This window comes from Cebus imitator, unplaced genomic scaffold (genome assembly GCF_001604975.1).
Source record: "Cebus imitator isolate Cc_AM_T3 unplaced genomic scaffold, Cebus_imitator-1.0 Scaffold61, whole genome shotgun sequence".
In the NCBI taxonomy this organism is placed as follows: Eukaryota; Metazoa; Chordata; class Mammalia; order Primates; family Cebidae; genus Cebus; species Cebus imitator.
In genome coordinates, this window is record NW_016107376.1 from 4,598,298 (window position 1) to 4,619,853 (window position 21,556).

Sequence of the window (21,556 nt, forward strand, 5' to 3'; positions counted from 1 at the left end):
TTTTTGAGACAGAGTTTTGCTCTGTCACTCAGGCTAGAGTGCAGTGGTGCAATTTCAGCTCACTGCAACCTCCACCTCCCGGGTTCAAGTAATTCTCCTACCTCAGTCTCCCAAGTAGCTGGGACTACAGGCACATGCTACCATGCCCAGCTAATGTTTGCATTTTTGTAGAGATGAGGTTTCACTATGTTGGCCAGGCTGGTCTCAAACTCCTGACCTCAAGTGATCTGCCCGTCTTGGCTTCCCCAAGTGCTGGGATTATAGGCATGAGCCACCACGCCCAGCCAGAGTCAGCTTTTTTTATTTTGTTCTCCCACTCATCCTATTTCAGCAGCTTCTAGTGCTTTATGCTTTCCTGTGAATAGCCATCTTCTTCCCTGACTATGTGGCAAGGGTTCAACGTGAATGTCAGGGTTTCATCTGTGTTCTATAGACCATCTCCATAAAAAGTAGGAAGCAACATGCACATTTCCACCTATGTAGAAGTAATCAGAGATCACCTCAAAAGCTAATACCCTTCTCAAAAGCAAGCAAACAAGGTAAGTAAGGATGATGAACAGGTACAAAATATAGTTAAATAGAATGAATAAGATCTATTGTTTGATAGCACAACCAGAATGGCCATAGTCAACAATTTATTGTACATTTAATAATAACTAAAAGAGCATAATTGGAACATTTGTACACAAAGCAAGAAATGCTTCAGGTGATGGTACCCTATTTACCCTGATGTGATTATTACACATTGTGTGCCTATGTCGAAATATCTCATGTATCCTATAAATATATGCAACTACTATGTAACCATAAAAATTAAAATAGATATATAAAATAAAGATAAAGCAAGAAAGCAAGCATTCCATGCCTGGGGCAGGGACAGCCTGGGAACACTGGGTCTGGTATGGGAGGCACAGACCCAGCAGGCACTTCCTGCCCCAAAGCTGCAGTTCAGAAGCTCAGTCCAAGATGCAGTGATTTGTGGTGACACTGAATCAAAGGCCACAGTGACAAGTCCAGGATTGTCCATCCAAAGAGATGAGCCAAAGAGAGAGACTCGGCTTGGCACAGTGGCTCAGTGTAGAATACCGGCCCTTTGGGAGGCTGAGGTGGGCAGATCACCTGAGGTCAGGAGTTCAACACTAGCCTGGCCAACATAGTGAAACCCTGTCTCTACTAAAAATACAAAAAAAAAATTAGCCAGGCTTGGTGGCAGGTGTCTGTAATCCCAGCCACTCAGGAGACTGAGGCAGGAGAATCACTTGAACCTGGGAGGTGGAGGTTGCAGTGAGCTGAGATGGTGCCACTGCACTCCAGCCTGGGAGACAGAGTGAGACTCAGTCTAAAAAAAAAAAAAAAAAAAAAAGGAGAGAGAAAGACCCTTGATAGAAGGCCTCAGGGCAAATGAGAAATAAGAAAGGGAAGGTGGAGGCAGAACTGGAAGAAGAGCTAGAGTTCTTTCTGTAGGGGCAGCAGTCGCTGTCCTGGCTGGGTTGAAAGCCATGAGACACCTAACCTAATATGCTGCCCATCCTCTCTAGACTGGATTCATCCCCAAAACTTGGAATAGCTCCTAGACTTGTCCAGGTGCCACAGTGAGCTGGCCCAAGGGAGCATCCTCCTTCCCTACCTGTCCACAGTACTGACGGCCCATTAGGGTAGGCAGTATGTTTTGTTTTCTTGTTGTTTTCTCAACATGTAGCACAGTACCGGCTCATCTGTTGAGCAAATGTGTGAATGACACAGTGAATGAACTCATCGCAGGCACTACTAATAGTTTCTGGAGTCACCTTCTAAAATGCTCCATGGTGAGCCCTTCTACCTACCTGTTCTTAACCTAAACGCTGTCAATCCCAAATCAAATTATAAGCAAATGATATACTGCAAACTGTTTAAAAGATAATGGTAGTCACCAAATTTATTAGCCACCCGAGCTGCTGAATTCCAAATAAAATGGCTGCATTTATTTATTTATGTCATTTTATTTATTTACTTATGACATAATAAATAATTAAAAGCAGCCATTTTTTATGACAATGTTCAAGTCTGCTTTGGGGACTAGAAGTGCTCCGGCCAGTTATGAAACTGATATAGTTCAAGGTAGCTATCACTGAAGAAAGGAAATCAGTGCTACAGAAATTGAATCCCTGATATTCTCATTTATAGAACTGAAACTTATATGCTTGATTTACGTAACTGAAAAATTAAAGTTTAAGAAAGGATTTGCAAAAGATAAAATGTAATGACAGTGAGAGTGAATGTTAACAATCAGTTGTCCTTTCAACTAAAGCAGAAAATGCACTAAGGATAGTCTTCTACTCTCTCAGCCAACTTAGTGGCATCTGTGGGATATGTGTGTGTGCACATGTGTGCAAGTGTGTCAGTGCACACATAATGGGAAGGGAGGATGCAGAGGTTCCAATACAGGAGGCAAGACTCAGGAAGGATGATGCAAGGGGTGGATCTCGGCAGCCCAGAGGCACCCATGAGACCATGGCTTCATGCCAGAGAGGCACTAGCCCAAAAAAGTAGTTCGTTATTTTTTGTAATCCACAGACTTAGGGTACAAGGACCCAGGAGAACAGCCCCTCCACCCCACAGGCTCTGCCTCTCCTTCAGTTCTGAGCTCAAGGCAATTCATTAGGGGATGCTGATTGGAGTTATCAGATGATACAGAGAAGGCTCATGAGTTTTAAGGAAGACAAATGGGTGGCAAAAGGGGAAGCTGGACAAGTCCTAAATCAACTTCCTTTCCATTCCTGCACTCCTGTGTTTACCTTGAAATAACTATTTTTTAAAAACAGAAGCATAGCAGAGTAATTTAAATCTCTGACAATCATTTATTTCAGTCCAGTAAAGTAGAATAACACCATATTAAATTAATCATACTCCTGAAAATCCCAAATGTGTTACCCATCACATGGACAACTTTTTTTTTTTTTTTTCTTTTTGAGACAGAGTTTCTCTTTTATTGCCCAGGTTGGAGTACAATGTCATGATCTCAGCTCACTGCAACCTCCGCCTCCCATGTTCAAGTGATTCTCCTGCCTCAGCCTCCTGAGTAGCTTGGATTACAGGCATGTGCCACCACATCTGGCTAATTTTTTTTGTATTTTTAGTAGAGACAGGGTTTCACCATGTTGGCCAGGCTGGTCTCGAACTCCTGACCTCAGACGATCCACCTGCCTCAGCCTCCCAAAGTGCTGAGATTAAAGGCATGAGCCACCATGCCCAGCTGGATAACTTTTTTAAGCCATAATAAAGAGCCCTCAAAGAGGATATTAGGATGAAAGTGATGTAAACAAATCCTAGTTCTGTGTCTTATTGATGCAAAAGTTTTCAGAGTTTTAGTTTGGGATAATGAAATAGCTTTGGAGTTGAATGGAGGCAACAGTGGTAGAACATTGTGAATGTCCTTAATGCCACTGAACTGTACACCTAGCTTTAAAAGGTTAAAATAGGTTTTAAAAGGTGTGTCTTAAACATTCTTTGGCATTCATGTATTTCATCTTGACAGTAGAAAATGTTTGAACTATGGAAATTGACAGAAAAATATAATAAATCTAACTTAAATAATCAGTTAAACTGAAGTCAAATGAAGCATTTATTATGATAGAAGTACCTGAAGTTATATGACAAAAAACTATGGCAATTGGAAGATTGTAATTTAAATAATTTTTTTTTTCTTGAGCTAGAGTCTCACTCTGTCGCCCAGGCTGGAGTGCAGTGACATGATCTCAGCTCACTGCAACCTCCACCTCCTGGATTCAAGTGATTCTCCCACCTCAGTCTCTCGAGTAGTTGGGACTACCGGTACCTACAACCACACCCGGCTAATTTTTGTGATTTTTGTAGAGATGGGGTTTCACCACATTGGCCAGGTTAGTCTTAAATTCCTGATCTCAAGTCAACCTTCCGCCTTGGCCTCCCAAAGTGCTGGGATTATAGGCATAAGCCACCACACCTGGCCTCAAGTAAATTTTTATGACAGTGTAATGTTTAAAAAACATAATAGTAGGGAATCCATATACTATTCCTTTTAGGATAAGTTAATAAAGCTCTGTGGGTTATAATTTTTTAAAGCTTCCCTGGTGAACAATAGAACAGAAAAGGACATCATTCTCAGCAAACTAACACAGGAACAGAAAACTAATCACCATATGTTCTTACTCATAAGTGGAAGTTGAACAGTGAGAACACATGGACACAGGGAGGGGAACATCACACACCCAGGGCCTGTCGGGGGATGTAGGGTTAGGGGAGGGATAGCATGAGAAGAAATACCTAATGTAGATGATGGGTTGATGGGTGCAGCAAACCGCCATGGCACATGTATACCTATGTAACGAATCTGCACTTTCTGCACATGTATCCCAGAACTTAAAGTATAATTTAAAAAAATAAAATAAAGACATCTATAGATTTCTAGTATGCAGTACTAATGGGAGAAGCCCTCTGAAAAACCAATGTCCAAACCTATGCAGAACTAATCATTTGAAAACTCAAAGTTCGAGTATGCTTTTTAATTCCACTTCAGGGTATGCCTCATGAGTACACTGAGACGGTAGAGATCAATAAGTATATATCTTTTGAAAATTGTGTATATTTGTGTTGCAGGGTCTATATTTTCCCAGCTATTGTTTATCTTTAAATAGTGTTGATGTAAGATAATTTTAAACTTCCGAATATCACAGAAACTTACTCTCATATCATAAACAAAGGGCTAATCTTACTAATAAATAAGTAGCTCCTTAAAAGTATATCAGAGGCCAGGCACAGTGGCTCACAGCTATAATCTCAACACTTTGGGAGGTCAAGGCATGAGGATGACTTGAACTTAGAACTTTGAGGTTACAGTAAGCTCTGATTATCCCACTACACCCCAGCCTGAGACAGAGCAAAACACATGTTTCAAAAAAAGAATATCAGGAAAAGATCAATATTCTAATATAAAAATAGACAATATGTGAAAAGTATTACATATTGTAATATGTATATAATATAAAATATTATATTTATATAATATAAAAATGACTAACAGTCATTTGTGTTTTGATTTTTTTTTTTTATCCATGTAGAGAGTTTTAACTTTTTAGTTAAAGTGACTAATTTGTGCTTTGTGGTTTCTGGTGTTTGAATAAAATGTTAAATGATCATTAAAAAAAAAAAAGAAAGAAAGAAACTCTCAGATGAAGGCTAAGGCAGTACTTGATTTCCATATCTGGTTTTGTTAACACATATATTACTCTCTCTCTTATTTGTTCAAAAATTGCAAATCCTATGCCTCCCCATGTCCTGGAGTCAAAACAACTCTGGATAGAAAGTGATTATGCAAAGTTTATTCTAAAATCAAAAGTGAAATAAGCCCTCCTACAGTTTTTGTTTAGTTAAAAACAACTTACTGAATCACATTTCTGATGAGGAATTTGAAAGTGCAAAATGCCAACATCCTGTGTTGGGATCATAATTTCCAATTTGCATGGGAAAAATTTGTATCTACAACATTGAAAAATAATTTCTCCTCTGCCTAAGAATATCCTCCCCTTTCTCGCCCCGGGGCCCCCGCTGTTTCTGTAGCTATCACCTCCGTCTCCTCTCCAAACTTTCCTGTCTTCCCTTTCATTGCTCAGCTTCTAGCCACCTTGCCTTTCTTAACGCCTCTTCAGCATTTGATACTATTGGCCACTTCCTAAAACTCTCACATCTCTTAAAGTCCCCCCAAAAATCCCCTCCTGGTTCTCTTTCTGCCATCTGGATGGCCCCTTCTTAAAAATTCTCTTCTAAGATTGCTCTCTGCCCGTCCTTTCAATGCTCCTGTGCCTCAGGATTCCATTCCAGTCCCCTGCCCTTTTCTCCTATCCATTTAATTTTTTGCATGATCATATTTCCAGTCCTTCCTTGGTGCCTCCTGTCATCTCAGCCCTCCCTTACTGCATTCAAGCCTTAAAGGCATGATCTGGATGTCTAAGAGCCACCCCAGTCCTCACTTGCCCAAAACCCTTGTCTCCATGACTCCCCAAATGTGTCTCCTCTCTAGAATCCCCAGTCTCAGTATTGCCAGCACCCGTCCATCCCACGCTTCTCAAAAGAGCTCTCTCCATGCAACCTGTGTAGTCATCATGCCTCTAATCTATTTTCTAAACTTCTCCAAATTTTATCTTCCTCTCTCCATTCCACTGCCTCCATTCAGCTTTCAGCATCACTCACCAGGGGCTCTTGTAACAGGCCCCGTCACCCTCTGCCACCTACTCTTCCCTCTCTCTTCTCTTTCCTCTCATATTACCCATCCCTCTAAAATACAAACCTGATTAATACCCCTGGATTTGAAAACATCACAGACTCCCCAGCGCTTTCTGAATAAAATCTAAACTCCTTAGCATGCGTAGGAAGACTCTTCGTGTAGACTTTCTCTCATTGCTATCTTCTTTCCATCTGTCCATCTCATCCTCATAGACCCTGCCCTTCCCTTTCTTGAGCATTTCCTGGTCTTGTACAACAGAACCATGGGCCAGACCTCCCATTCTGCTAGGTGACCTACCATTCATACTCTTCATGGCTCATTCCAAGAATTGTCTTCTCCAGAACCCTCCAACAGAGCTGGCTAACTGGGATTCCCATCTGCAGGGAGTCTGCAACTCCCGACCTTGATGCCCCTCTTGCCTCAAAGGGAGGGATTAGCGGTATACTGCGTGTCAGCCATGGAGCACAGGTCAACATGAGAGTCCTTGAAAGGACCACAAACTACAGAGTTTTGAGAATTCCTTTTCCTGCTGTGGGCACCTATACTAGTCCATTTTCATGCTGCTGATAAAGACATACCCAAGACTGGGTTATTTATAAAGAAAAAGGGGTTTAATGGACTAATAGTTCCACATGGCTGGAAAGGCCTCACAATCATGGTGGAAGGCAGAAGACATGTCTTACGTGGTGGCAGTCAAGCAGAGAATGAGAGCCATTAGAAAGAAGAAAATCCTTATAAAACAATCAGATTTCAGGAGACTTATTCACTACCATGAGAACAGTATGTGGGAAACCACCCCCATGATTCAGTCATCTCCCACTGGGTCCTTCCCATAACACATAGGAGTTATGGGAGCTACAATTCAAGATGAGATTTGGGTGGGGACACAGCCAAACCATATCAGCACCTCAGCACCCAACTCTAGTAGCCCAAGGACAGCCTATTCACCTGCCTTTGGAAATGTTCCGTAGGAATTGAACCTTACAGCAATTTATCAGATAATATATTACTAAACCCATTGCAGAGAATTCTAAGGATCTTGAAAAAGGTTCTTATGGTAATATGTTCCTTGGATTATTCTATGTTATATCCATTTTATTAAAATGAAATGTCGCAGTCAACTACTTCACATAATATCCAATACATTGATTTTTATTGAGCACTAATAGGCCAATGTTGAGTGCTTGAGATATGAAAAATGAATAAGCATGGGCCACAAGATAAAATTAAATCCGTGAGGGAGTACAATTAGCAAAGTATCATTCTGTGCATGGCACACAGAAAATTATGATTATGATGTGTTCATTTCCATGCTGGAATCTGATTAGAAAATCTGATTTGAGGCCAAGCATGGTGGCTCATACCTGTGTTCCCAACACTTTAGAAGGCCGAGCCAGGTGGATCACCTGAGGTCAGGAGTTCGAGACCAGCCTGCCCAACATGGGGAAACCGTGTCTCTACTAAAAATACAAAAATTAGCTGGGCATGGTGGCAGGTGCCTATAATCCCAGCTACTCAGGAGGCTGAAGCAGGAGAATTACTTGAACCTGGGAGGTGGAGGTCGCAGTGAGCACAGATCGCACCATTGCACTCCAGCCTGAGTAACAAGAGCAAAACTCTGTCTTAAAGAAAAAAAAAAAAAAGAAAAGAAAATCTGATTTGATAGATAGAATGTCATTATAATGAATCCTTTCCAGGAACATGCATTTCTAATGTTAAAGGTTCTTCATCATATGCTAGGCAATTCTAGAAATTGGTTTAAAAAACAGCCTAATGAGGCTAGGCACAGTGGCTCATGCCTGTAATCGCAGCACTTTGGGAGGCTGAGGCAGGTGGATCACCTGAGGTCTGGAGTTCAAAACCAGCCTGGCCAACATGGTGAAACCCCATTTCTACTAAAAATACAAAAAATTAGCCGAGCGTGGTGGTGGGTGTCTGTAATCCCAGCTACTTGGAAGGCTGAGGCAAGAGAATCGCTTAAACCAAGGGGGCAGACGTTGTAGTGAGCTGAGATTGCGCCATTGCACTCCAGCCTGGGTGACGAGAGCAAAGCTCTGTCACAAAAAAAAAAAAAAAAAAAAAAAAAAGCCAGATGAATGAAAGATGCAGATAACCCTTCTTTATAACCAGGAAATAATTTAGACAGAAGAACATTATGGAACAAATGTATATCAATGGGTCAGTAACTGTAGGTCTTTGAGATAAAAAGGGCTCAGGGGCCTTCTTCTGCAACCCCTTCCAGACTTGCTGAACACAGCATCAGGTATTGTGAATATCTGTGAGCAGTGTCTTCCCTGGTTCTGAGGAAATGAAACAGAACAATTCAGTCACTGCTGCAGAAAGATTGTTTTAAAGTCGTTAGAAAAGAGCTTAAATTTTATTGTATTTTGTATGTTGTACTTTGTGTTCCATTTTATCTCTATATTACCACTAAAGTTGATACATCCTTGCCACTAAACTGTGTTTTCTTGGTTTCTTGATTGTTGCATTTATTGTTCTTTATTTAAATTAATAATTTATTATAAGGAAATAGAATATAAATAAGCTAACTTCAGTATTCAGTCTCTACCATGATTTAAAGACTCTGATGTGTTCCCACTGCTGTTGTTTGCAGAACTGTACAAATATCGAGTGTTTACAAATCTCCTGTGCAGTGGGACGACTCGAGGGAGGAGAAAGTGCAGTCCTGAAAGTCAGATCACGATTATGGGCCCACACGTTCCTCCAGGTAAGAAACACCCACAGAAGCACATACACACTGCTCACTAGGAACTGCTTCACAAAAGCCCAGTGGGAAGTCTTTTCATAAAGATTTCTAATTTAACACTTTGGGAGTCTGAGGCAGGTGGATTACTTGAGGCCAGGAGTTAGAGACCAGCCTGGCCAACATGATGAAAACCCATCTCTACTAAAAATACAAAAATTAGCCAGTCATAGTGGTGAACACCAGTGGTCCCAGCTACTTGGGAGGCTGAGGCACAAGAATCCCTTGAACCTAGGAGACAGAGGTTGCAGTGAGCCAAGATTGTGCTACTGCACTCCAGCCTGGGTGACAAAGTGAGATGTTGCTTCAAAAAAAAAAAAGATTTTTAACTAAAAAATTATTTTTATTTAATTTTTTATTTTAAAATTTTTCCATTTTCTTAAAACTTGAATTTTAAATTTAAAACTTTTTAATGTTTTTTTTAATGTAAAAGTTTTCATTAAAAAAATATTTTAAAGAAAATTTATGTGGAGGAGTTGAGTAAGATGAACTGGTCCTTTTTCCCAGCAGGTGAAGACAGTTTAAATATCCTGAGTTCCTAAGACCTCGATAGTAGATTCAGAAAATATACTTAGTGCACTGTTATATAGCTAGTGTTGGGTACAGTAACTATTGTTCAGTGGCAGCATGGTGAGTCTGAGAACATAATTCAAGACATATATGTCCAGAGAAGTTAAAATAGAAATCAATTTAGAAGGGCAAAGGGAGGTTGTTCTAGAAAGTTCCTCTTGTCAGGTCATCCTGAAGCATGAGCTCCAACCTTAGCCAAGCTCCAGGTATGTGCTATGATTTACAGATTATGCACCACTCATGTTATCACCTCTGCATCCCACAACAGCCAGGGATCATTCCACCCACAACAGCCAGGGATCATTCCATTGATTGTGTGCTCTGTCACCCAGGCTGGAGTGCAATGGTGCAATATTGGCTCTTTGCAACTCCCTCCTCCCAGGTTCAAGCAATTCTGCTACCTCAGCCTCCCAAGTAGCTGAGACTACAGGCGTGCACCACCATGCCCGGCTAATTTTTGTATTTTTGGTAGAGATGGGGTTTCGCCATGTTGGCCGGGCTGGTCTCAAACTCTTGACCTCAGGTGATCCACCTGCCTTGGCCTCCCAAAGTGCTGAGATTACAGGGGTAAGCCACTGCACCTAGCCAACTGTGTGCATTTTAAAAGTTTAAAATTTAGTTTATGCTAAGAAAATGAGAGTTTCCTTTTGGAAACCATTGTTTATTTAAATGATTCTACTGTGTTACAACCTTATTGTTCGGGGAAGTTTTTTTTTTTAAATCCTAAGCTAACTCTTACCACATCTGCACATTCTTGCTCACATTTTAACTACTAAACAAACTCATTTGGTTTATTGTGCCTTGAAAAATCAAAGTGTCAAGTCCCTTGGAGTCTAGTTATAAATATAGAATTTTAATCTCTAGATTTTTATGTTTTCTATGATTTAATATGCTTCTATAGTCTCATCAATCTTGTTTTTGCTTTTAAAATAAACATAAGGAAAATTAAAGTTTTTTTTTTAAAAAGGTCATTATGAAGCCATCTCCCCTCCCTTCCCTTTCCTCCCTTTCTTCCCTTCCTTCCCTTTCTTCCCTTCCTTCCTGCCTCTTTCCTTTCTTTCATTTTTTATTTTTTTCATTTTTTTCTTTTATTTCTTTCTCTCTCTTTCTTTTCTTTCTTTCTCTCTTTTTCTCTCCTTCCTCTTCCTTCCTTCCTTCCTTCTTTCTTCCCTTCCTTCTTTTCTTACTTTTCTCCTAAGGCAGAGTTTTTCAATCTCTACACTATTAACATTTTGGACCAGATCATGCTGTGTTGTTCGGAGCCACCCTGGGCATTAGAAGATATTTAGCAGCATACCTGACCTCTATCTAGTAGGTATCAGCAGCACCCTTACCCCAGGTATGACAACCAAAATTATCTCCAGATATTACCAGTGTCCTCGGGGGACAACATCATCCCATTTTGAACCGCTGACCTAAGGAGAGGCACAGTGCCCAATTTATATGACTCTTTTTAAAATAAAACCATTATATATTCATTCACTCAACAAATATGTAGGGAGGACCTACTCTGTGCCAAGGGCTGCTTCAGGGTCTAGTTATAGGAGAAATAGCTGTGAACAAAACAGACAAAGCACCTGCCTTCACAGAGCTGTTATCTCAGGGGAGGGAGTCAGACACTGAGCAGGTAAACCAATGCATCCGTGCCAGGAAGGAAGTAGAATGGGGTGGTGAGATCAGGGTAGTGGGATAAAGATTAGAGAGTGGGGCTGCTTCTGCAGGTAGGATGGGCAGAGGAGAGCCCTAGGAGGAGGTGCTATGGAACCGAGATCTGAGACGGGAAGACCTGCAGGCAGAGCTTGACAGAAAACAACCAGCAGTGCCAAGGCCCTGAGGCCAGCATACTTTAGAACTGTTCAAATAATAAATGGAGACCACCATGTCTGTATTACTGCAGATGAGACAGACATTATAGGAATTACATGCCATAGACAGGAGCCTGGAATTTAGTCTAAGTGCAATGGACCACCACAAAGTTAATCTAAGAAGTGATGTGACAATTAGGTTTTTTAGAGAATAGGAGTAAATAAATTAATACATACTCTAACAAAGCAATGCTACACAGTAATAAAAAGGAATGAATTAGACACATTGGCATGGATGAATCTCAGGAACATAATATTGAGTTTTAAAGTCAAGTCAATTATGATTACATTTATATAAAGCTCAAAAAAAAAAAAAAAAACAGGCAACCAAAGCAGTAGGTTGGTAGAACTTTAAAGGAAAACAAGGAAATGAAAGCACAAAATTCAAGAGAGTAGTAAGTAGCCTTTTAGAGTAGAAGACATTTAGCAAGAAACAAAGAGAATGTTTCAAAGGTACTTACTGGTAATGTTTCATTAAAGTCAGGGGTAGGCATATTCAACTTGGCTTCTTTCTCTATCATCATATGCTATAAATGATATATGTTTACTCAGCATCTAATAAAACAGCTTTGAAAGGGCAATATTGGAAACACTGGGTTTGAAAGCTACTGCAATAGTCCAGAGGGAAATGGTGTTGAGTTAATCTAGAGCAAAACAGTGAAGCAAGTACAGTATAGCAAGGTATGAGTCTGGATTAATTTTGGAGAAAAAAATCAATCCAGACTCATACCTTGCTATACTTGTTGAATTTATTGTGAGAAAATGAGATAAAGAGAGGAATCAAGGTTTTTTGACTCCAAGGTTTTTTTGCCTAAGCCAAATGGTGAGGAAGACTTGGAGGAACACTGTTTCAGGAGAGGAAACCAAGAGGTCTGTTCTGAACAGTGTTTTAGTTATCTATTGCTGCATAACAAATTTCCCCAAAACCTAGCAGCTTAAAACAATGGACATTCACCCTGTCTCCCTGAGTCTGGAATCTGGCTATGGTTTAGCTGTGTGATTCTGGTTCAGTGTCTCTCCTGAAGTTACAGCTGAGATGTTAGTTGGGGCTGAGATGTCAGTCATCTGAAGGTTTGAGTGGGGCTGGAGGCTCTGTTCACAACATGGCTCGGAGACATGCACAGCAGGCCTTACCATGTGGCCCCCTCCACGGCGGTGCTTGAGCAATCTCCTAACATGGTGACTAGCTTCCCCCAGGCAAGTGAGCCAGGAGACAGCAAAGCTCTTATATCTTTCATGGCCTAGCCGTGAAAGCCACTTTCTGTCATTTCTAAAGTGTCCTGTCATTTGCACATATCAGCCATATTCATTCAGTAGGAGAGGTACCCACACAAGGGTGTGAATACCAGAAGGGAAGAATCCCTGGTGGCCACCTTGGAGAGTTGCTACCACTGATCATTAACCAACTCTTGAATTCCCTACTTTTAGATGAAATTTGTCTGAAAGCATAAACTATAAATCCTGTTTTTCTCTAGTCAGATGAAAGCTGGAAGTAAGTTATGTTACTGTGATCAATAGATTAGTTTCTTAGGGCTGATGCAACAAAGGACCAGAAACTAAGTGGCTTAACACAACAGAAATGTACTCTCTCAAAGTCCATAACCAGAAATCTGAAACCAATGTGTCGGCAGGGTTGGTTCCTTCTGGAGGCTTTGAGGAATAAACTATCCCGTGCCTCCCTCCAAGTTTTTTTGGGTTTTGTGGGGTTTTTTTGTTCTTTGGTTTTTTTTTTGTTCTTTTTTTTTTTCTTTTTTTTGGTGGAGACAGGGTCTCACTATGTCATTCAAGCTGGGATGAAGTGGTGCAATCACAGCTCACTGCAGCCTTGAACTCCTGGGCTCAAGCAACCCTCCCACCTCAGCTTCCTGAGTAGTTGGGACTATAGGTGCCTGCCACCATGCCAGGCTCAGTTTTTAATTATTTCTGTAGAGGTGATATCTTGCTCTATTGCCTAGGCTGATGTCTAACTCCTGGCCTCAAGCAATCTTCTTGCCTTGGCCTCCTGAATCAATGCGCTTATGGGCATGAATCACCAGGCCTGGCCCCTCCTAGCTTCTGGTGGTTTCCAGTAATCCTGGTCATTCAGTGGCTTGTAGACTATCACTCTACTTTCCTTCCATCTCCCATCACCTTCTCCTCTGAGTCTCTGTGTCCCTGTGTCTTCTATTTTTTATAAGGACACTCTCACTGGATTTAGAGCCTATGCTAATCCCAGTACAATCTCATCTCAAACCTTACCTTAATTAAATCTGCAAAGACTATTACTCCAAACAAGGTCATATAATGAGATTCTAAGTGGACATGAATTTGGGAACGACATTATTCAACCCCTTACAATCAATAATCTTCCATCCCCACTAGCAAAGCCTGACTCTGTTTTGTCACAGTATTGCACAAATTTCTTTAATCTAGTTAATTTGCTCCTTAAAATACTTCACCAAACTTACTTGTATGAGAGGGAAGTAATGAATTAGGGTTTCAGTTGTTTTTGTTATGACTGTTTACTACATACATATTCCATCTACTCTCAGACATTATCACTAATTGGGCAAAATTCTGAACCAGAAGAGTGCAGATGCTCTTGGAGTTTTGGTAAATATTGGCAAAAGTGTATGTGTAAACACAGGGGTGAGCATGTTTTTGAATTTCATGAATGTGAAAACTGCCTGTTAGCAAAGTGATGTGCAAGAAACTACAGACATACATTAAATTCAAGTTCTAGGAGCAATGACCGTAATTGAAACTAGACAGAGTCTCTTTTCCCTCCCTTTGGTAGATACCAGGTCAGGTCAGGATGCAGGGGCTCAGCTCCATTCCTGCCTGGTTGTGTTCAGCCCCTTAACTTTCATGGGGCTCAAGTTCCTCATTTGTGAAATGAAGAGATTGGACTAAAGGCTCCTTTTATGCCTGAAAATTCACTGATTCTATGGGTAGCTCACATGTAATTTATGGTGTTTATTCTATTTGGCGTAAGCCAGCAAGAACTCTGTATGCTGTCTACTTTTGTGTTGTGTTGATGCTTTGGTTGACTGAGAGCAGACTACATCTAAATGGCTCTTTATGCTTAAGGAACAGCCAGCCAGTCTTTCCAAAGAGGCCCATTTGTCTGCAAATAGGTTACTACTGAGTGCTTTCCATGTAACTAGGCACCATGTTACATGCTTATATATGAATGACTCATTTAACTCTTAAAGCAATCCCATGGGACGTGTATTATTATTGTCAGCTGCATTTCACAGATAAGCAAACTAAAACAGAGATTATGTGGGCTTCCCAAGTCACATAGATAGTAAGAGGGAGAATGTTGAGCTTTTACCCTATGTATGTTACTAAGTTAGACTGCTGAACTAAAGATTACTATAGCAGCCTCTGTAGACTTTATATTACGATCACTGTACTACAGATGGCTAAACTATTTACTCCTATATTATGAATGACTATACTATAACTACTATAAAGGTTTTAAATACCATGTATTAAACTTTTTCAAGATATTTAAATAGTATAGCATGCTATTTCTGAATCAAAAAAAAAAAAAATCTTTTGATTCTTGAATTATACTGTCCAATACAGTAGTAACAGTCACATATGGCTAAAGTATTTCAATTTGACCAAAATTTAAAATTCATTTCCCCAGTCTCACTGATCACATCTTAAGTATTTAAGAGTCATAGCTCATTGGCTACTGCACTGGTCCATGACGATTAAGAACATTTCTCTTCTTGAAGAAAGTTCTATGGGGCAGTACTGTTTTAGAATGTTAAGAAAGTATATTTCCATTTAAAATTGCAGGATTCGATCACACAATCAATTATTATATCTACGAATGTTGATCTGGATTGTGTTTAATATTAGCTTTGTGACTTTCCTTATATCCCCTCATAAAGTAAGAGTTAGGCCCCGTTTCCCCCATAACAGTGTCATTGGCCACCTCAAAAGGCAAAACCTCTATAAGGAATCTACTTTTCCTTAAGTGGGAGGTTACAGGTTTGAATAAACACGACAGCCTCCTGCTTGCTCTCCTGAGTAGGGTGCAAAGGCAGCAAAATGATGTGATATGTAGACCAAGGGGCAGAATGTACTGGCTTTACTTCAAAACTTAGATATAAGCATGAACCATACAAGTAAACTTTTGGGTTCGGATCTGCTGAGTGAATAAAATATTGAAATTCTGCCGTATGCAATGAAAAAAAAAAAAAAACTTGTGAGGTTAAGAAGTTGTTTTGGGAAGGGAAGTGGAGGAATCTTCCCAAAAATATATCTGTAGCTGACACCAGAGGGTAAGCTCCTCAAGTGCAGGAGGAATGTTTTCTTGTCTTTGAATCTTCTTCCCAGCCCTTGTATCACCTGACACAAGATACTACTCATGATGTCGTAATGAATGAAAAATCTCAGGCCAAATGCTAGTCTTGGCTTGTCTACAAGTCCTTGTAGATTTAGAATGAAAGGAGTCAAACTAACAAATGAGATCACAACAAATTATCCCTCATGGCCTATGGCGAGTGACCCAGGAAGCAGCTGATATTCTGGAAATGTAAAAGCTTGTGATACCTTTGAACAAAAGGAACCAAAAGTGCTTTTTGATGCCTTTCTCTGGGGTCTCTGGAAATGCCACCTTGATGGCTTGGTTTGAGATGCAAAAGTAATGCAGGGCAGGTGAACCCCAAAATTCGGGCTTAGCCCGTAAGCATTCTTGGCTTCGTTCAGAAATGAATTTAAGCAACTTTATATTGCCTTTTCAGATGACAGATGACACTGCTATGGGGCAAAAGGGGCTTCATTCTTACTTTAAGAGAGGAGGTAAGGAAAGTCACAATCTTAAACAACAAACTTTTATTGAACTGGACCTGCTCCACGAGGAGTGGGCTAACTCCTAGGCAGCACGCCCAGAGCTGGACTTGGTGGACCCTTCGCAACTCTATTTATATCCACTTATACCCATGTTCAATTATATGCAACTTTAGGGGTGGGTGAGTGCAAACTGAAGGGCAAGTTATTCAGAACTTTCTAGGAAAGGGGTGGTAACTTCCAGGTTGTTGCCATGGAAAGGGGTGGTAACTTCTGGGTTGTTGCCATGGAAAGGGGCAGTAACTTCTGGGTTGTTGCCATGGCATTTGCAAACTGTCATGGTGCTGGCAGGAGTGTCTTATGCTGATGAGCAATGAGGGCAGCTAGGGATTGCTTTAGTAGCTATTGGCTGCCTTTAGCCAGTTTCTTCCCTTCATCCTGGCTGTACCAGGTCTTGTGTTAGTCATCAGGGTTGGGACCAGAAAAGAAGTCCTGCGGGTCCCATAGCTCAAAAGCACAGGTGCAGCTAGGAATGCACCTATGCTGACATCTGTGGCCAGCCAGCCCATTCAGCAGAAGAATCTTCTGTGAGGAGCTTTGGCTCATGTTTGTGATAACATTTGGCTTTTCTCCCAAATTCTTGTACCTCATCCTCCCTCAAGCCACAAGCTGTTGTGATTTAGTGAGTTTAGCAAAGACTTCTTGCATTTTAGGCAGAGGCGAGCATCTCATTTTCTTACATCTCTCAAACTGAAACCCTCCAGGTTGAGATGAAGCTTCCAAACTGAGGAGAGAACATGGATTGAACTGGAGGCTGCTACGTTAAGTGAAATAAGCCAGTGCAAAAATGCATCATAGAGACAGCCAGTGAGCTACAAACCACGGTTTAAATGATGCAGTAATGACAGAGGAGCAAGGCATTTTCTGGGGATTAATAGCTAGCTGGGGCAAGACAAAGGTCCACAATATTGCCAAGGGATATTAACCCCAGCTGGTGTTTCAATTCTAAATTGCCTACAATATGGCAGTGATTGCTATTACATGAGTAGATTGCTGTATGGGAGAGGAGATTATTTTGAACATAAGAATAATATCATTGTTATGTAAAGAGCACAACTGGAAGCATTTAACTTTGGATGTGGAATCACTATGACAACTCTGCCCATAATTGCTTTTCAAGGATTATTAAATACTCACCTGTGCCATGCCTCTGACCTGCAATGCAGGACTTAGGTATCTTTGATGCTGACTCTGCTGATCAGTCTAATAAGCTACACTTTCCATTCCTTGGAGCTCCAGAGCATTCTTTAAAAGTGAAGAAGATGCACTTTTTTTTTCCTTCCAAAAAGGGTGGAAGAAACCTTGCTATGGGAGAATACATTTAAAACAAAGAGCAGATTGATCCAGGAGAGGTGATGTTACAGGCTGTTTGCCTACCTCATGATTTGTTAGTGCAACAGGCTACATCTGTGCACATGTCTGAATTGCAGAGGTGAGAGCATGTCAATATCCCTTTCACATGGACTGTAGCCCTCATTTTATGTTACTACCCCCCTTTACAACTTCCTGAACTCTTTAGTTAAAGGGAGAAAGGGTGTCCAATTCAATAATAGAAAGATCTTTCATAATTGGCAACAAATGGATGGTACATGGAGCGGGAGAGTCGTCAAATGACCAAAGCATTAAATGTGTTTATTCACCCTTCATTGATGTGGTCAGACATCCATATTGATTAAGCTCTCCTGTGCACATTGCTCTAGAGTCTGTAGAAGATATAGACATTATATTCAATGGAATATGCCTTCCATTTTTGTATCATCTAGCTGGGGAGAAAAGTAATGGAGAAAAATTAAAAATTAAACAATGTGAACCTTCCAAAAAATATGTCAGATACAGTCTCATCTCGGACTTACTGAATCAGTCTCTGAGACTGCTCTCAGGTATGTCTGAAGTTCAGCAAAGCAGAGCGGTTTGTGAACCACAAGAAATGACGGTTCAGATTGGTGATGAGGCTAGGCATGGTGACACATGCCTGTAATGCCAGCACTTTGGGAGGCTGAGGCAGGAGGATCACTTGAGGTCAGGAATTCAAGACCAGCCTGGCCAACATGGTAATACCCTGACTCTACTTTAAAAATACAAAAATTAGCTGGTGTGGTGGCGTGAGCCTGTAGTCCCAGCTACTTGGGAGGCTAAGGCAGGAGAATCACTTGAACCCAGGAGGCGGGGGTTGCAGTGAGTGAAGACCACACCACTGCACTCCAGCCTTGGCAACAGAGGAAGGGCAAAGGAAGGAATTGAAAGAAAACTCCCTTAGAGATACATGTTAATCCATATTCTACATCCTAGAGTTCAAATGCCATCTATGATGCATAAGAAACTTTCCTATTTATAAATACAGAATCTGTAAGAACAACGCATTCCATCTAGAAGGCTTTTCATGCAGAGATGGGGTTTTCAAACTATTTGCTTATCAAAGACATGACTTCAAGAACAGTAATATTTTCTATCGATTCTCTATTGAACTTGGAGATTAAAGAAAACTTCTTCATTGGAGGTTTGGGAGCATGGAAATACATTTGAGAATATAATTATAATCCTTACACACAAGATATAATTACTAGAATTTCTCTTGTTTCTATCAGTCAGGATGGCAAGGAAATTAGATGGAAATCACCAGGTATACACAAGATTTTATGAGCAAAAATTCCTGAATTTTATAAAAACACTCCTCAAACAAACAAAAATCCAACTTTTAGTTAAAATGGAAATGCCAAGAGAGAAGCGCACATTAGGATCACATCCAAAAAAGAATTTTCCCAAATGAGTAGGGTTATTTATTCCACAGCGTAGGAGTACAAAGAAAGAAACATCCGAAGATATGGTAAGTTTAAGTATATAAAAGTTATATGCTAAGTCCTGCCTTTACCATGTAGAGGGAAAAGGGTTTAAATAATGGAGGGAAAAAAAATCCACTATAGGGGAAAAAAACTTTGTAAAAAATATTTAAACAAAATTATTACAGTTCAACAATTGGACTGGACTCATGAGGCCCAAGAAACTCTGTTGTGGGTCTTGTGTAAATTGTGAAATGTAATACTTTTTTTTTTTTTTTTGAGACGGAGTTTCATTCCTGTTACCCAGGTTGGAATGCAGTGGCAGCTCACTGCAACCAGTGCCTCCTGAGTTCAAGCCATTCTCCTGCCTAAGCCTCCTGAGTAGCTGGGATTACAGGCACCTGCCACCACACCCAGCTAATTTTTTTTCTTATATTTTTAGTAGAGATGGGGTTTCATCATGTTGGCCAGGCTGGTCTCAAACTCCTGACCTTAGGTGATCTGCCTGCCTCAGCCTCTCAAAGTGCTGGGATTACAGGTATGAGCCACCATGCTCGGCCAATACATTTCTTTATAACTTACTGCCAGTTTCTCTCCTAAAATATTTCCCTCTATCTGATAAGAATTTGGTAACCCATCATGTCTCTCCTTTGTCCTTCACTAGCAATAACTATGTTAATTCTTTGCTTACTCCTTTTTAGGACTCTGATTTTCTGTTTTTATTTTAACCTTATTATACACAGTCTTTAATTAATGAGACAAATTCTCCTTAGAAATAGGAAGGAGATAAATGGATGGATGGATGGATGGATGGATGGATGGATGGATGGATGGGTGCTTGGATGGATGAGTGGATGTTTAGATAGATGGATGCTTGGATAGATGGGTGGGTGGATGGATGGATGGATGGATGGATGGATGGATGGATGGATGCTTGGATGGATGCATGGATGGATGGATGGATGGATGGATGGATGGACAGATGGATGAATGCCTGGGTGGATGGATAGATGGATGGATGGATAGATGTGGGATGGATGGATACATGCTTGGATGGACTGATGGATGCTTGGATGGATGGATGCATGGATGGATGTGGATGGATGCATGGATGGATGGATGCATGCATGCTTGGATGGATGTGCAGGTAGATGGATGAATGCCTGGATGGGAGGAAAAAAGTTAAAACAGAAAATAAGGAAGGAGGAAATCTTGGCTTGAAGTGCAAAACACCAAAAATAATTGGGTGGCTGCCAGTATAACTTTTAAAAACTTTATATGAAATTTATTAAAATAAATAATTTTACTTTCAGAGAAAAAATGATCCCTATGCACTTGCATCCCTGGTTTCCTTTGAAGTTAAGAAGATGCCTTATAAAGATCAGCCAGCAAAACTCCCAGAAGGAAGCATGGCAGTGAGTATCTTTAAATATATATAGGTACAAACAATTTAATTGAAATCATTGTTTTAATCACTGTCCAGCTTGCGCTAGGCTTTCATGTTTACATTGACTTGAGAAAAGTTTTCCTCTTCAGCTCACTAATTTCTTACATTAGTCTGGAAATTTCCTAGTGCCTTTTGATCTGGTTTTTGAACTTTCAATATAAATGTCTACCCCAAAAAATTACAGGGCAGGACTAATACCATTTTTAAATTAAGACATTTTGTTCAGAGAAATTCAGATAGCAATTATCATTACAATGAAATTGTAATGATTCTTTCATTTTAAACACAGCACAGTGAGTCAAGTAAGAAGGGAAGAAATTCTCTCTTAGGGTGAGTAGGCCATGGAACAGCAGCATGGCTTTGGACAGTCATTTTTTCTTGCTATGCAAAGAACCTTAATTTTGACCTAGAGGGGAATAAAAAAGTCTACTCTGAGCTTCAGTCGAATGAAACATCTTTTTTAAAAATTGAAACTACTAAACATTACTGACACCCAAATATCTATCACAGAACAACTCTGATCATCCTCTGCAACCCAGCAAGGCCATCCAAAGGGGATGAAGGAATGGATGACGAGACCAGCAGGGATCGTCACCAAAACTCTGCCTTTTCAGTTCTTTGTGAACATGGTGGGAGACTTGTGAAAAACACAGTGCTCCAAAAAACAATATTAGGATTTCCACCTTCATCCCTTGGTAGTCAGTGGATATTTCCCATCCACAGCTTGAACTCTTGGTCCCCTAAACCTTGTTACTCAAAATGTGATTGCAGATGAACAGCATCAGCATCACCTGGGAGGTTATTAGAAATACAGAAACAGACCTCTCCAGACTCACTGAGTCAGAGTCTGCATTTTATCAAAATCATCAGGGCATTCCTAGGCATGGTGAAGTTTGAGAAGCACTGCTTTGGATGGTATGTAAGTTGATGCTATTGTCATCTCTTTCTAGCCTAGATCATAAACTTAATTGTAACATTGAATCTTTCTAGCCTAGGCTACTTTCAGTAATTTAACCACTTGATTTGTGATTCTCAACCCTGAATATG

The 21,556-nt window shown here is 40.5% G+C and overlaps 1 protein-coding gene across 1 annotated transcript in view; it reads left to right on the forward strand.

The window, feature by feature from the left end:
• Positions 1-21,556, forward strand: part of ITGA8 (integrin subunit alpha 8) — a 187,320-nt gene that overhangs the window by 153,184 nt on the left and 12,580 nt on the right. Inside the window, exons 27-28 of the mRNA XM_037739048.1 lie at positions 8,853-8,966; positions 20,376-20,477. Of these exons, the coding sequence (XP_037594976.1) occupies positions 8,853-8,966; positions 20,376-20,477 (216 nt within the window). The remainder of the gene's footprint in view (positions 1-8,852; positions 8,967-20,375; positions 20,478-21,556) is intronic.